The sequence below is a fragment of the Mucor velutinosus genome (genome assembly GCF_035048745.1).
Source record: "Mucor velutinosus strain NIH1002 chromosome Unknown tig00001567, whole genome shotgun sequence".
In the NCBI taxonomy this organism is placed as follows: domain Eukaryota; kingdom Fungi; phylum Mucoromycota; class Mucoromycetes; order Mucorales; family Mucoraceae; genus Mucor; species Mucor velutinosus.
The window spans coordinates 860,839-873,147 of NW_027041896.1; the positions used below are offsets into that span (position 1 = coordinate 860,839).

A 12,309-nucleotide genomic window follows, 5' to 3' on the forward strand; every position below is an offset into this window, starting at 1 on the left:
AGTAAAGTATAAATTGGACCCTTGGGCCAGCTGGAAAACAACAGCAGCTTCTTTTCTTATAAATACATTATTACACAATATGGTCACTCGAACTTTAAAATCAACTGCATTCATCTTTGACCTTGATGGAACTTTAATCGATACTACGCCTCAAGTTGTCAAGTTCTGGACTGACATTGCATTGGAGAACAAGCTGAATCCAGCAAAGGTAGGGTACACATAGACAAAGTTAGGTATACAGGGCAATGGCCGACATGTCACATTTCATAAACAGATCCTTGAAACCTCTCATGGCCGCAGAACCATTGAAACCTTGCAGCGTTGGGTACCTAAGTTGGCTACAAAGGAATATGTCAATGAATTAGAGGGGAGATTAGCTTTAGAGAAGGAGGGCGTTGTCGTGTTACCTGGCGTGATGGATCTGTTACAAAGCATCCCGGCTGAAGACTGGACAGTGAACACGGCTGGCACCAATCTCATGGCGACTACTCGCCTCAGACAGTTCAATATCACAGTGCCCAAGCAGATGGCAACTGGAGACATGGTAAGATGTGGGCCAGGATGATGCAGAGATGGTATGAGACTAACAAGAAGAGGTAGCTCACGCATGGCAAACCTCATCCTGAAGGCTATTTGAAAGCAGCAGCCATTCTGGGCAAAGACCCCAAAGATTGCTTAGTATTTGAAGACGCACCTTCAGGCGTGATGGCTGCTATTGCTGCTGGAATGCAATGTATCGCTTGCACAACAACGCACACTCTCGAGCAACTAAAGGAGGCGGGAGCTACTGTCATTGTGGATCGATTGGATAGCGTCAGAGTCAAGAGAAATGAAGATGGCAGCTATAGCACAACCATTGAGAATGCGTATGATTTGTAGTTTGATAGAATAAAGAAGCGTACCTGAAAGAAGAGGGACACGTTGCCTTGATTAATCATCAGTACGTTGACCAATGAACCCGTATGCAATTATATCAGCTTAAGTGTTGCTGCTGACAGGAATGTATGTGTCTGTGTGTGCGATATTATAGCTACAGAGCTTCATCAACTAATAGCGTTTAATCTACACTATAGGTGTGCTTATTTTTAGATGCTGTGTGTGTGTGTGTGTGTGTATTCTCTGCTAAATATACTTGTGTGAGTAGTATTTTTACATGTACAGAGTGTCGCAAGTCTTTAAATAACCACATCCAGCAACACTATCATGCACAGGGTGCTTGATTTCAGGCAAATGAATGCAAAACACCTTTGAGATTACTCCATCTTAAATGTTTAAATTAAAAAAGAACCAATCTAAAAATAAGTTGTCTCAAATCACACATTACATCAGTTGGTGATGGTGGGATACCAGCCACGAAGCAACACTGCAACTGGCTAAAATCACAACAACAAAGGCTCAATTGCTAATTCTTCCCTATTTGGATGTCCAGATTTTCTAAACCTTGAAATGGCAATTTTAACCTGTGCGACGATGTGTGCAATTCAATACGACGTGAAACCTTGACTGGATTTTATCACTTTCAGTGTGCCATGATCCGGGGTATTCCTTGTGAGATTTGCTGGACGCAAGATACAGAGCCAGTCAGCCCCTCTCTGTTGGCCAGACATGTCGGGTGTTTTGCGTCTGAACCATGGCTTCTGTTTCCCAAAAGTGAAAGCACACTTATGTATGATATGTAGTACGATCCAGTTGAAAGTCTATCTGGGATTAAGATAGTGCACATCTCTTTGTGTGATATGGAGATTGGCAATGACTAATCAACGCAGTAAAACGGAATGATGTACAAGCAAAAGCAGTGCCTCTTAGTCGTCGATGCTCTCTTTCTCTGCTTGAAGGTATACGCCCTATTAAGCATCAATGCTATTTGATAGAGATGCACACACACATACACACACACACACACACACACACACTCACTCACTCACTCACTCAAAAATGTATACAGTCATCAAGGTCACATTGCTTAGCAACACAACCACAATGTGTAACTTGTGATTTCTAAAAATACCTTTTGAATAGAGTATAAAAACCATGCGATACATTCATTCAAACCTTACTCTTTCTCTCATCCTTCTTACATCCTCATTCTACATGCAATCTCAACAGTACAGTAACAACTGGAATCACCAAGATCCATACTATAGCCACGACGCAACCGATAATCTGGATTACCTCTATCAAGAACACAATGACATGCCTTCGTTGATCGCTCCTCTGGCTGCTCCTTCTTCCTATCCACATACTGATAGCTTGACTGATGCTGTTTCTCGCATGCAAATGCTGGATAATCCAAACAGCTTGAGCCTAAAGATTGAGCCATGTATCTCTATTACTGAACCTACACCTATCCATCCAAATTATCAACATCAGCAACAATCATACCATCATCATCAGCGCTCTGCTTCGGATTCTTCCTTGAATTTTGTAGATCAGTTTATAGCTCAACACTCTAATCAATTAGATCAGCAGCAGCCTCAACATCAGCAATCTGCTTCCATGGACATTCCCTTCTCAGACATCCTCAATTCTACAAACTCTATTCTGGACAATCTCTTGTTAGCTCAACCTGGCACCAACACTGACTGGCTCAGTTGGACGCCAGCCAGAGGAAACTCCCCAGTGTCAATGGCAAGCAGCTCATTTGAGGATCCCACCATCTTCCAATCAAATACACCAGATCCATCTGCTTTATACTACAATCTCATGATATCTACTGAGGAGCTCCTGGGATCTACTACCCCCAATGTGGGTAATATGGAATATCCATCACCTTCCATGTCAGACTACAATGTGATTGACAACAATGCAACCTTGACTGTAAAGAAGGGCAATCGATCACGTAGAGTATCTGAGCCACCAAAGTTGTCCAGCTCCATTCAGCAAGAATACCAAATGGCATACAACACTGATAGATCAGTCCGCAGAAGTCAAAGTGATAGCAAAAAGAAGGGCGGCAGAGCAAGATCCAACTCATCAGCGTCTTCTTCTGGTGGAAACCATCTCTGTCCTCATCCTGGATGCGGTAAATCGTTCACTAGACCCTACAACTTGACATCACACATGCGCACACACACAGCAGATCGTCCCTTTGCTTGTTCAGAGTGTGGTAGAAGATTTGCTCGTCAACATGATCGCAACAGACATGAAAAGTTGCATTGGGGTATCAAGCCTTACGCTTGCATGCACTGCCATAAACCTTTTGCTAGAATGGATGCTTTGAACCGCCATCTCCGTGTGGAGAATGGCTGCCAACAACAACAGCAACAACAGCAGCAGCAGTTCAATGTTGTGTAAATCACATTCACACATAGCTTTCATTACACTGTACATAGTCTCACTCTTATATCATATACACCATATCATATATATCTTCTTTAATGATTAATCCCCACACACACACACACACACACACACACACACACAAACACATCAAATAAACTTAAAGTATACATGTTTGTAGTACCAAAATACCTTTATCTCGGTCCTTGTCGCCCTGTTCTATCCGAAAATTATCACTTAAAAGTAAAGTTTTCCAAATGTAACATAAGATCCGTGTTGGTCGTTTTTTTCATTTGTCATCTGAAGAGTCGCGGACAGTGGCTATTCATTGCGCTATATCGTGTCTAATTCACTCGTTATCGAGATTCATGATTGAAGTGATGTTTATTCGTGGTATACTTGTGCGTCATGATGGTGTGATTATTGTAGCAGTGGCACAATCACTTCAGGGGAACTTCGGGGTGGTCAATGATGCTCTGCATAAGCTCTCGGGTTCTGATCAGCTCTTTGATACTTTCATGAACTGAACTCATGGGTATCTAATAAAAAAAAAACAAATCAGCATTGCGTCAAACCACCCAGTTGCTTTATACTTGCTGTCAGATCGTTCATCTGGCTCAAAATTACGGCCAATTCCCTCCTCTCTTCAACTACACATTGCGTTACTCTAGGATGCTCCTGTGGCCACACAGGCATTACACATACTCACCCCAATCGTAGCTTTTTACCGCTATTTTCTCCTTGATTCTGTTTGCTACCTTTTGAGCCTGCTGCACATACTTTCGAACATCCCTATCGTCCAGCATGTCATTTTTTTCCTTGAATAGGGCTGCTTCTCGTTTTCGCTTCTCTTTTACTGCTTCCATAGCGATCATCAGCTCTCTCTGTTTAAAGGAATCAATATGCAATGATCCAGATCATCTCGAACTTCTCTTCACCGCACCTCAATTGCCTGTTTCTTATGCTCAAACGCAATCTTTGCTTTGTTGTTCAAGAATACCCATTGCAGATATTTGGCATACAGATTAACCCTTTCAAAATTCTCCTCATCGGCATCATCGTTATCACAATCCGTTCTGACAGTAGAGGCTATAGAAAATACAGACGATTCTCTTGAGTCCTGCCGGTTGAAACGGTGCCCGTCATATGTCTAATATGGTTGCAATGACTTAATGCGAGTGATACACATTGTAATTACTGCGAGTGTCTTACCTTTGTAGGCACCACATTGTTTGTGTTCTGAAAACGACGTCTTTTCTGATGTTGCTGTCTATCCTTACTTTCATCATCCTTTCGCTTTATATTCAATTTGCTGTTTGAAGAGGTTGTTGTTCTGAGGTATCCTGGAATGCTGAAATCGCCACCAGTCGACTGTGAACTAGTGCTTCGTTCTATTGTAAATTGAATTAGAAAATGTAGAGGTTAAATACGTTTGTTGTTTTGTGAACCTGTAGATAAACTGGATATATGTTAGTGCTGAGCATTAGGTTCTTTTAAATGTATCTACCTTCGTTCTAAGCGACTAACAGCATCATGTACACTCAAATTACTTTCTTCTTCCATTATTCATTTGCAGGAAAAAAAAAAGGTTTGCAACAATCTCGGCCTGTCACGTTAAATAATATGAGTTACACTCTATACATGGATGGCATGGCATGTGGCGACCTTTTCTCCCAGACTCTATGGACACTCGATCACCGATGACGACTATACATTTTCACATCAATATTGCACCTGTAAGGCTCTTTGTAATTACCTCAACCATCGTCGCCTCTTCTATAGCACTCGAAGAATTCCATTCACATGTTGTACAATATCTTTCAAAAGCCAGTATGATGCTGTCATTCAATTATAAAGGTGTGTGGTGCCTCAACCATAATGCTTCCATACAACTCTTTCTCACGCAATGCAACAAGAACAACAGCCATCTCACCCTGGTCTTTTTAAAGTTTTGCGCCAAGGTGATCCCACTTCTTTTAGCAGTAAACTTGTGGCTGAACGTGATTTCAACAAAGGCGAAACGATCGCAGACTTGACAGGATTGACGCCTGGCCCTAAAAGATACTCTTCAGTCCAAATTTCACCTACTGAGCATGTCGAGTTGAACAGCGATCTACTCTACTTGAACCATTCATGCGATCCCTCTACCTATTTGGATATCACAAAGAGAGCTATTGTAGCCTTGAAGAGTATCAAGCAAGGAGAGGAGCTCACATTCTTCTATCCTTCTACAGAATGGGATATGGGTAAGTTGATCGTCGTAATGTGAGGGTGCATGGTATCTGACAGCATGTTGTATTCAGCTCAAGCTTTTGATTGCTGGTGTGGTGCTGATAAGGTACAGTGGATGTAGTGAATATCAGAGGACTGTAAGCTAATCACCGTTTAATTAGTGTGTTGGCAAGGTCAATGGAGCAAGACATACGCCTACAAAGGTTCTCAACCAATTCACCCTGAGCGAACACATTATCCAGCTTGTAAAGGAACGAGATTCAAATCAATAAAGTATAGACATGTATAAGGAATGGATATGCTTTTTTATTGAATGTACACAAAGTGGTTGCTTTCGAAACTATTGGATAAACGTTAAAAGATGGAATTAGCGAGATCGCTACCGACTACAATCAGAAAAAAAGTTAGTACACATGATAAACTTGATGGACGCATAAAGTACTTACGCGTGGCACCGAAACCCCATGTTGCGGCGTTACCTACAAGAAATGAATTGCTGTTAGTCCATATTCGTAAATACATTCACCATTTGCGCTACTTACCAACATTTGCCGCCAGTTTTTTACCAAAGGACGCTGCCTTATTCTCCTCGTGAGGTTGTTCCACTGCAGCTGGTGCAGAACAAGTGCTAGCAACCTGCTGAACAGGAGGAGGGGCATAACTATTGACTTGATTTTGAATGGGTGGATGGGCATATGAGTTGTTTTGTGCTGGAGGAGGAGCATAGCTGTTTTGTTGTTGAGGTGGTGGTGGTGCGTAGCTTCCCTTTTCCAATTGTCTACCAGGAGGAGCAGGATAGCTATATGGGTCTTTGTTGACGGGTGCAGGTGAGTAGCCATAGCTATCCCGCTGTTGATTACGAGCAGGTGTAGGAGGGGGGCTAGGTCTCTTCTCGGATGGCCTAGAAAAATTCCATGTGTCAGTTTTGACGTATCCTTATCGCAAATCCCGCCACCATATACACTTACTCCAATTTCTTGACATAATTGCGAGGAAAAATACCTGTCTTGCCATTCAATGTTCCCTTCCACCAATCGTCGTTGATGAGCTCTGTTAATTGAATAATATCACCACGACGAATTGACAAATCACTTGGGTTGTCGCCAGAATAATCATACAGTGCCTCAGCATGACCGAGTTTATTTTCAGCAGGAGCATTGTAAGCAGGAGGAGGAGGCATTGCAGCACCACCAGCAGCAGGAGAGGGGGCCATGTTGGACAGAGGAGATGGCATGGCACCGGCAAATGGAGAAGCAGGAGTAGCACTTGGAGGGAAACCCATGGCTAAAGGAGGAGAAGCCATGTTGCGACTACTTACATCTGTGGGTAGCAATCTCAAGATATCATCGTAGGCCTGAGGTTGAATGTAATTGTGAGACTTGAGCAAGTTCAATTCGTTATGGATTGAAGCAAGAATGTGTTGAGCAAAAGCTGCTTCTGACATAACGTATTGTATGTAAAAAAAAAAAAAAAGAATTGAACAGAGAAAAGAAACAAACAAAGAACAATTAGGCCACATTTATAGCAATCTACCTTGAAACGGAGAAACTACTGCTATTGAAACATTAATGTTCATAACTTCGGGCCGTTTTCCCCCTATAAAATTGCCAAGAACCTCTTCGTTTGAGCTTGTTTATTAATATCAAGATTCTAATTTCTGTTCTTTTTTACACCATGGATAAACAATTCCAATTGTTGTGACACCTGACGGATTTAGTGCTTTTCCTTTGTAGCATGTTTGTAAATGAAAAGTCTTGTCAGTGTTAAATCCCAATTGAGATTATTGCCATTGGCTGGCAACAGTGAATTCATGCTACTATGACAATCAGATTACTTAAAAACGGTTATATAAAGATTACTCAACACAATGCCTGAATGGATGGCATTGTATCGACATTATAACTCAAACCATAACGCAAGACTAACTCGCCCGAAAGGCGCATACAGTGCGTATGGCAATTCTCCCGCTTACTGATTTAAAAAAATTCTGGCGCCATTGTGAGTAATTCAAGCTAGTAGCTAGACAGATTTACTATCTAGAGCACAGTTACAACAGATAACTGATGACGATCCAGCATTACCAATATCCGCTCATGCTCTTAGCTGTGCTACACAAATCAGTACGTTGCTGAGCTGTGCTAGTTGATCAATGTTTCTGACAGAAACAACACTCGACATCAATTACATTTTCTGGAATACCTAACAGCGAACTAGACGTTGGGTTCTTGGGATTTTAATTGATTTCAATGAACAGAATGCATTTGCCATGCGTAAATCGCAGTAAACGCTCCCTTGCTGCTTCAAAAACATTAATTATAGTGTTTCCAATCACTATTGTCTACTCTCGCAAGACATTTTCTATGATTGGAGTGGCACTGAGCTATCTACCGTTCCTGAAACCATCAGTACAGTTGAAGATGCCATAGTGAATGCAACAAGAGTCTGTTACCAATACACAGCAAGAAGTATTGATTGCTCCTTTATTTCTGTAATGCTGCCCAGCTTGACTATAATTGCAGCTTCATGTTATTCTCGCATTAGCCTACATTTGATGAGTGTTGGTTCTCAGTATAGAGCCTTTTATGATGGTCTTGTGAATGGATCCACGCACAAATATGTATATTCACTCATTACAGCTTGCTCTTCAAGTGGGACAAGGCCAATTTATTCAAATGCTGCAAGCAGCCGTGTTTGGATACCATGTATGGCTGAAAAAAACTGACTCAAATTTTGTGAAAATGTGGTTTTGTCTGCCTTGAGTTTAAACTTTTTATATTAAAGCTTCTCCTTTCTCTCTTCTTCTCAACACATGCTTTGTTTGTCTGAAAGAAACTGATATGCATTTGTATGTTATTGTACTAAAGCAATGGCGGCTCAATTGAATTAGTACTTACTGTCTCGATAGATACGTCAAGCACGCTACTCTCATCAACAACTGCTACCCCGAGAAAGAAGGCGAAAAGGGGCCTCGTTCCTCTGAGCTCAGTTACCTCGTCTTCTATGCCAGTTCAAGACCTGTAAAGCTTACCAAAGTGGGTTTGTTCTTGGAAAAGAAGGCTGAGCGCGATATTGCCAAAGGCAGAAAACAGTAAGTCGCCTACATCAAAAGCACTCATTGAACCCAGCACTGAATCCGCCTTCCAGGAACAACCAAGTAACCTTGGAAATCATCAAAGCATTGATTGAAGCTTGTCATCGTGACCTCAATCTGTTCTCAAAGTACGTTGTGAAGATCATCGATATGATGTTGGAGACAAAGGAGATTGAAGTCATTGACCTTGCTTGTCAAGTGGTACGTAGATGCTTGTTGTAAGGGGACGGATCAAATGCTTACAATGTGCTTGCGTAGTTTGTCATTTTCACCAATTATCATGATGGATCAACGCTGGGTGTCGATGCTGAATTGACAAAGGATTACGAGTTGCTGTTAAAGAAGTTTGCAGCCTTCTGTTCTTACGAAAATGCCGACGATACCTTGAAACTACAGTACAGTGTTGCAAATAGAATTCTATTCAAACACATGTAATTGACTAGATTTATCCGACAGAACTAGATACATTGGGCAAAGGGCTTTGCAAGCTGCAGTTACATCCGCCGCATTGCAAGCATCCGATTACAAGGTTCAACTTGATCTGATTCTATCTCCTCTCATCAATGCATTATCCAACTCCAAAAACCCTGCAAATGCTTTGGCCCAAAGGTAAGCGCCTGGTGAGGTCAACTGAAGTGGGTTCGGTATTGATTCATGCTTCTAGCAGTAACAATGAGGATATCGACATTCATCAGTCAGCTATTGGGCATGAAACATTGAACGCCCATTCTGTCGAGATCATTGCAGCAAAGACAACTGCTCTTTTATTCAGCAAAGCAAATGGAGTCGCTGTAAAGCTCTCCTTGGGCCCGTTATTTACATTTATGGACACAAATGAAAAGTGGTGGCCCGCTCATTTTGCTGCTTCTATGATGGAATTAGTGCTCGATTCACTCCAACCTCAATACCGTTATTTACTCGTTTCGGAGATACTCCAGCAATTGGAAGCAGTTAAATCAGCAGCTAATGCGGATCAATACAAAATCGAAAAGCACGCATCGCTTGTATCTATTTTGGACACCATTTTGAATGCAAATATACCTCTCGTTGGTATCTCAGTATTGGAGGTATTGAATTCCTTGTTCACAGGTCTGATCAAATCAGTGCAAGAGTTCAAGACATTCAGGGACGCCGAACCTGCCTCGTCCAATAATGTGCAAGCAAAGCTGGAATATGCTATTCAACAAGGATTGGCACACAGTATTGGAGGATTAGCTTCGCAGACCTACTATTTGAATCAATTGAATGATATAACTGGTTACATCATTTCTAAATTGAGAGTGGGTAGCAATGGGCTTGAGACCATTGATGGTTTGCCTATTCAGGAATATAGAAATGTGGTTCTCAAATGTTTAGATCTGGTAACAACTGCCTCATCCACCAAAGAATCACAAAAGGAAGACACTGAGAGCAACAACGAAAACACACCCGTCTATAACCATACTGTGACATTGGATGCTTGGATTCCTGCGTTGGGATTATTGACCGAGAAGACACCAGAGACAAGAGTCAATTTTGCTGTTACGCTGGTACATTACTTGGAAGCTACTTCTGAAAATGAGATTGCCATAGAGTAAGTTTATTTATGACCTTTATAGACTTTTGTTACTAACACGTGCCTTTCCGTCTGTGTAGGCCATATCCAAAGGTAGTTCAAGCACTCCAATTGAGTGGCTGTGTGTACTAAATTGCTGTTTGTTTGTAGCACACACTGAGCCAACATGGCGATGTTATGCTGGTCAATGCTTTGCATCAATCTATTGTAGACTGGATCCAACTACCAAACATTGGTGTACACGATATTGATGCTATTCACATGATTCTGTCAGCACTGACTCGCAAACTTGGCGCAGACGAAACTATCAAGGCTGTGCCTCTTGTGTTCAAGATCCAGGACTTGGTAAAACAGACCATGATCCAGCACACAGCACGCCAAAGAGCAGTTGCCGCTATTGTGGTCGAATGGCTGTCTATGGTGGGTGAGTTTTACCGCATTGACAGTCTGGTTCAATATGCAGATGTGCTTAAGAGTGAGCGTATCCGACTGAACGAGTACTCTCCCGTATTTTTGGAAGGCTCTAGTGATATAACCATTGACAAACTGGAAGATTTGGAGCCAAACAACACAACACCTGTTGACAAATTTGCAGACAGAAAGCTGGTCGTCCAAATGCTCTCCAAGGACGGACCACTGAGAGACGAAGATGACACAGAGGGAACTGATTTGGAAGCCAAATTGATGATTGAATGGGGATCTGATGACTATGTCAATCATGATCGCAATTACAGAATTAGAACTTCTCGCAACTTGAATGATTTGAAGGCCAAGTTGGCAACTCCTTGGACCAATACAGAAGTTACAGTAAGTTGTATTGCTTGTGGAATAAGCTTGTTAATTAATGTCTTTCTTCTAGCGTAATGAGCCAGGAAAGAAGCAAACTATCCGGGTGGAAAACCTCAAAGAAGCACTCATTGGTCAAACACAGCAACAGAGCGATGCCAATGGATTGCAATCCTTGACCAACGCATGCCTCACCAAAAGACCCAATGAAACAGTGGCTGACATGAGCTCTCTTCTTCAATCTTTATCGCTAGGCACCGATGTATCGAAGTAAGTAGCTTGGTTCATCATTCGTATCTCTACTAATCAATCTATTATAGCACTACATCCTTGGTCAACCCACCTTACAAATAAATCTTGTGTTAGATGAATTTACGGCCGCATTTTTTGATACATACCTTTCCTTCAACCATCGACCAGCCATTTGAGCTCGCCTCCTTTTGAACATCTACCAGTGTAGCTTATACAGTATTGGTACAAAACTGTTTAAAGACATAGAGTTTCAGATTTAAAAAAATATAATTTTATTCAATAATGGATGATAAGGGCTAAAAGTATGAAGATGTGTATATTTATTGAGTGGAGTTGATGGCAGCTTGAGCACCATTGAAGGAATCCATGACATGAGCATAGCTGGGCATACGCTTAGCAAACAAAGCAGCCATGCCGTTGATATCGTGTCTCCAATCACGACCCAATTCACAAGCAACAGCAAACCAGTTCATGAGCTGGACACCAGCTTGTTGCATTCTCATCCAAGCAGCTTCGCGGACGGGATCAGTAAAAGTACCAGAGGCATCAGTAACAACAAAGACCTCGAAACCAGCCTTCTTGGCAGAGAGAGCGACAAAAGTAACACAGACATCAGTAACAATACCAGAGACAACTAATTGCTTCTTGCCAGTGGCACGAACAGCATCAACAAACTCTTGAGAATCCCAAGCATTGATTTGACCAGGACGAGGAATATAGGAAGAGTTAGGGAACATGGCCTTGAGCTCAGGAAGCATAGGTCCGTTGGGGCCATCTTCGCGAGAGGTGGTAAGAACGGTAGAGACGTTAAAGTACTTGGCAGTATCAGCAAGACCCATGACATTGGTATAGTAGGAATCAGGGTTGTAGTCTTGAACCAAGGAGAAGAGGCCAGTTTGATGATCGACAAACAAAAAGGCGGTATCGTTGACATTGAGACGATTATAGAGGTCAGCAGAGACAGAGGATACCAAGGCGGCAGCACCAAGAAGAGTGGCAGTGAGAGAGAAACGCATTGTTAAATGGTTTGAATGAGATGAATTGAATGATGGAGAAAAATCAGGAAGAGTGCATTCTGTTAAGCCTTTTTATACTGGTGGATTCATCGGTTGAT

The 12,309-nt window shown here is 42.0% G+C and overlaps 7 protein-coding genes across 7 annotated transcripts; 4 read left to right on the forward strand and 3 right to left on the reverse strand.

The window, feature by feature from the left end:
• Positions 1-79: 79 nt before the first annotated feature.
• On the forward strand, positions 80-879 carry ATC70_012160 (uncharacterized protein; the record flags this gene model as incomplete). The annotated part of the gene is made up of 3 exons (XM_064831342.1): positions 80-208; positions 275-544; positions 601-879. The coding sequence occupies 3 exons, from the start codon at positions 80-82 to the stop codon at positions 877-879; spliced, it is 678 nt and encodes a 225-aa protein (XP_064688210.1).
• Positions 880-2,091: 1,212 nt separating this feature from the next.
• On the forward strand, positions 2,092-3,294 carry ATC70_012161 (uncharacterized protein; the record flags this gene model as incomplete). The annotated part of the gene is made up of 1 exon (XM_064831343.1): positions 2,092-3,294. One exon carries the CDS (start codon positions 2,092-2,094, stop codon positions 3,292-3,294), a length of 1,203 nt encoding a protein of 400 aa, XP_064688211.1.
• Positions 3,295-3,719: 425 nt separating this feature from the next.
• Positions 3,720-4,842, reverse strand: ATC70_012162 (uncharacterized protein; the record flags this gene model as incomplete). Its single annotated transcript, XM_064831344.1, has 7 exons — positions 3,720-3,818; positions 3,877-3,929; positions 3,989-4,163; positions 4,223-4,429; positions 4,492-4,670; positions 4,728-4,738; positions 4,787-4,842. The coding sequence occupies 7 exons, from the start codon at positions 4,840-4,842 to the stop codon at positions 3,720-3,722; spliced, it is 780 nt and encodes a 259-aa protein (XP_064688212.1).
• A 343-nt stretch (positions 4,843-5,185) lies between these two features.
• On the forward strand, positions 5,186-5,783 carry ATC70_012163 (uncharacterized protein; the record flags this gene model as incomplete). The annotated part of the gene is made up of 3 exons (XM_064831345.1): positions 5,186-5,525; positions 5,583-5,617; positions 5,673-5,783. 3 exons carry the CDS (start codon positions 5,186-5,188, stop codon positions 5,781-5,783), a joined length of 486 nt encoding a protein of 161 aa, XP_064688213.1.
• Positions 5,784-5,865: 82 nt separating this feature from the next.
• On the reverse strand, positions 5,866-6,955 carry ATC70_012164 (uncharacterized protein; the record flags this gene model as incomplete). The annotated part of the gene is made up of 4 exons (XM_064831346.1): positions 5,866-5,897; positions 5,958-5,990; positions 6,054-6,412; positions 6,480-6,955. The coding sequence occupies 4 exons, from the start codon at positions 6,953-6,955 to the stop codon at positions 5,866-5,868; spliced, it is 900 nt and encodes a 299-aa protein (XP_064688214.1).
• Positions 6,956-8,348: 1,393 nt separating this feature from the next.
• On the forward strand, positions 8,349-11,297 carry TOM70_2 (TOM (translocase of outer membrane) complex component; the record flags this gene model as incomplete). Its single annotated transcript, XM_064831347.1, has 10 exons — positions 8,349-8,356; positions 8,417-8,599; positions 8,656-8,803; positions 8,861-8,997; positions 9,059-9,211; positions 9,267-10,175; positions 10,238-10,250; positions 10,308-10,964; positions 11,017-11,213; positions 11,264-11,297. The coding sequence occupies 10 exons, from the start codon at positions 8,349-8,351 to the stop codon at positions 11,295-11,297; spliced, it is 2,439 nt and encodes an 812-aa protein (XP_064688215.1).
• Positions 11,298-11,515: 218 nt separating this feature from the next.
• Positions 11,516-12,211, reverse strand: ATC70_012166 (uncharacterized protein; the record flags this gene model as incomplete). The annotated part of the gene is made up of 1 exon (XM_064831348.1): positions 11,516-12,211. The coding sequence occupies one exon, from the start codon at positions 12,209-12,211 to the stop codon at positions 11,516-11,518; it is 696 nt and encodes a 231-aa protein (XP_064688216.1).
• Positions 12,212-12,309: the final 98 nt, after the last annotated feature.